This window comes from Octodon degus, unplaced genomic scaffold (genome assembly GCF_000260255.1).
Source record: "Octodon degus isolate 3935 unplaced genomic scaffold, OctDeg1.0 scaffold00075, whole genome shotgun sequence".
NCBI classification, from domain to species: domain Eukaryota; kingdom Metazoa; phylum Chordata; class Mammalia; order Rodentia; family Octodontidae; genus Octodon; species Octodon degus.
Window position 1 is genome coordinate 6,451,724 of NW_004524651.1, and position 1,254 is coordinate 6,452,977.

At 42.1% G+C, this 1,254-nt stretch overlaps 1 protein-coding gene across 1 annotated transcript in view; it reads left to right on the forward strand.

Annotated features, from left to right (window-relative positions):
• The window catches only part of Smchd1 (structural maintenance of chromosomes flexible hinge domain containing 1), a 150,416-nt gene that overhangs the window by 41,219 nt on the left and 107,943 nt on the right, over window positions 1-1,254 (forward strand). Inside the window, exon 6 of the mRNA XM_023720401.1 lies at window positions 884-1,073. Coding sequence (XP_023576169.1) covers window positions 884-1,073 — 190 coding nt within the window. The remainder of the gene's footprint in view (window positions 1-883; window positions 1,074-1,254) is intronic.

The window sequence follows — 1,254 nt, forward strand, 5'->3', positions numbered from 1 at the left end:
TTAATCGATTTTATTTAATCTTTCAAAGAACCAGCTTTTTGCTTTTTTAATTCTTTGAATTGTTTTCTTCGTCTCAGTTGAATTAATTTCTGCTCTAATCTTTATGATTTCTTCCCATCCTTGTGCTCTGGGTTTGGTTTGCTCTTTTTTAGTTGTTGAGGGTGCAGCATTAGGGTATTTATTTGTTCCCTTTCTGTTTTCCTAATGTGTGAGTTCACAGCTATGAATTTCCCTCTGAGAACTACTTTCATCGTATCCCATAAATTACAATAAGTTATACTTGAATTTTCATTGAATTGTAGATATTGTTGAATTTCTTGTTTAATTTCATCTGTGACCCATTGGTTGCTGAGTAGGGCATCATTTAATTTTCATGTATTTAAGGGTTTTTTCTGGTTTCTTTTGTCATTTATTTCCAGTTTCATTGCAGTGTGGTCACATAATGTGCATGGGATAATTTCTGTTTTCTTGCATATACTTAAGCATGACCTATGTACCCGTATGTGGTCCATTTTAGAAAATAACCCATGTGCAGCTGAGAATAATGTGTATTCAGCTGTGTTTGTGTGGAACACTCTGTGTATGTCCACGAAGTCCATTTATTTCAAGCTCTGGTTGAGTTCTGTTATTTCTTTGCTAAGTCTTTGTCTGGTTGATCTATCTTTTGGGGATAAGGAGGTATTAAGGTCTCTTATTAAGATTATAGTAATGCATATTAGATTTTTCATGTCTAGTAAGAGTTGCTTTATAGCTTTTCCGCCTGCTCCCCTCTCCCCCCGAGCGCCGCTCTGGCTGTACCGCGCTCACTCTGAGCTCCTGCTAAGCTTGTCCGGCCGCCACCTCCCTCAGCCACTGTCATGATTATCTCTTGGGACCTCATCAGCCACGATTGGATGTTTTCTGACATTTACAAGATCCAGGAGATTGGGGGCGGGCTGTGCCTGGAGGTGGAGGGCAAGATGGTCAGTAGAACGGAGGGTGCCATTGACAACGCGCTCATTGGTGGCAGTACCTCCGCTGAAGGCCCAGAGGGCAAAGACACTGAAAGCACAGTAGTGACTGGTGTAGATATTGTAATGAACCATGACTTGCAGGAAACCAGCTTCTCAAAAGAGGCCTACAAGAAATACATCAAAGATTATATAAAATCGGGCTGGTGAGATGGCTCAGGGGTCTAAAGCACCTACTTAGAACAAAGCACAGGGACCACGGTTCAATCCCCCAGCACCACATGCCAGCCAGCCCCGCCCCCCT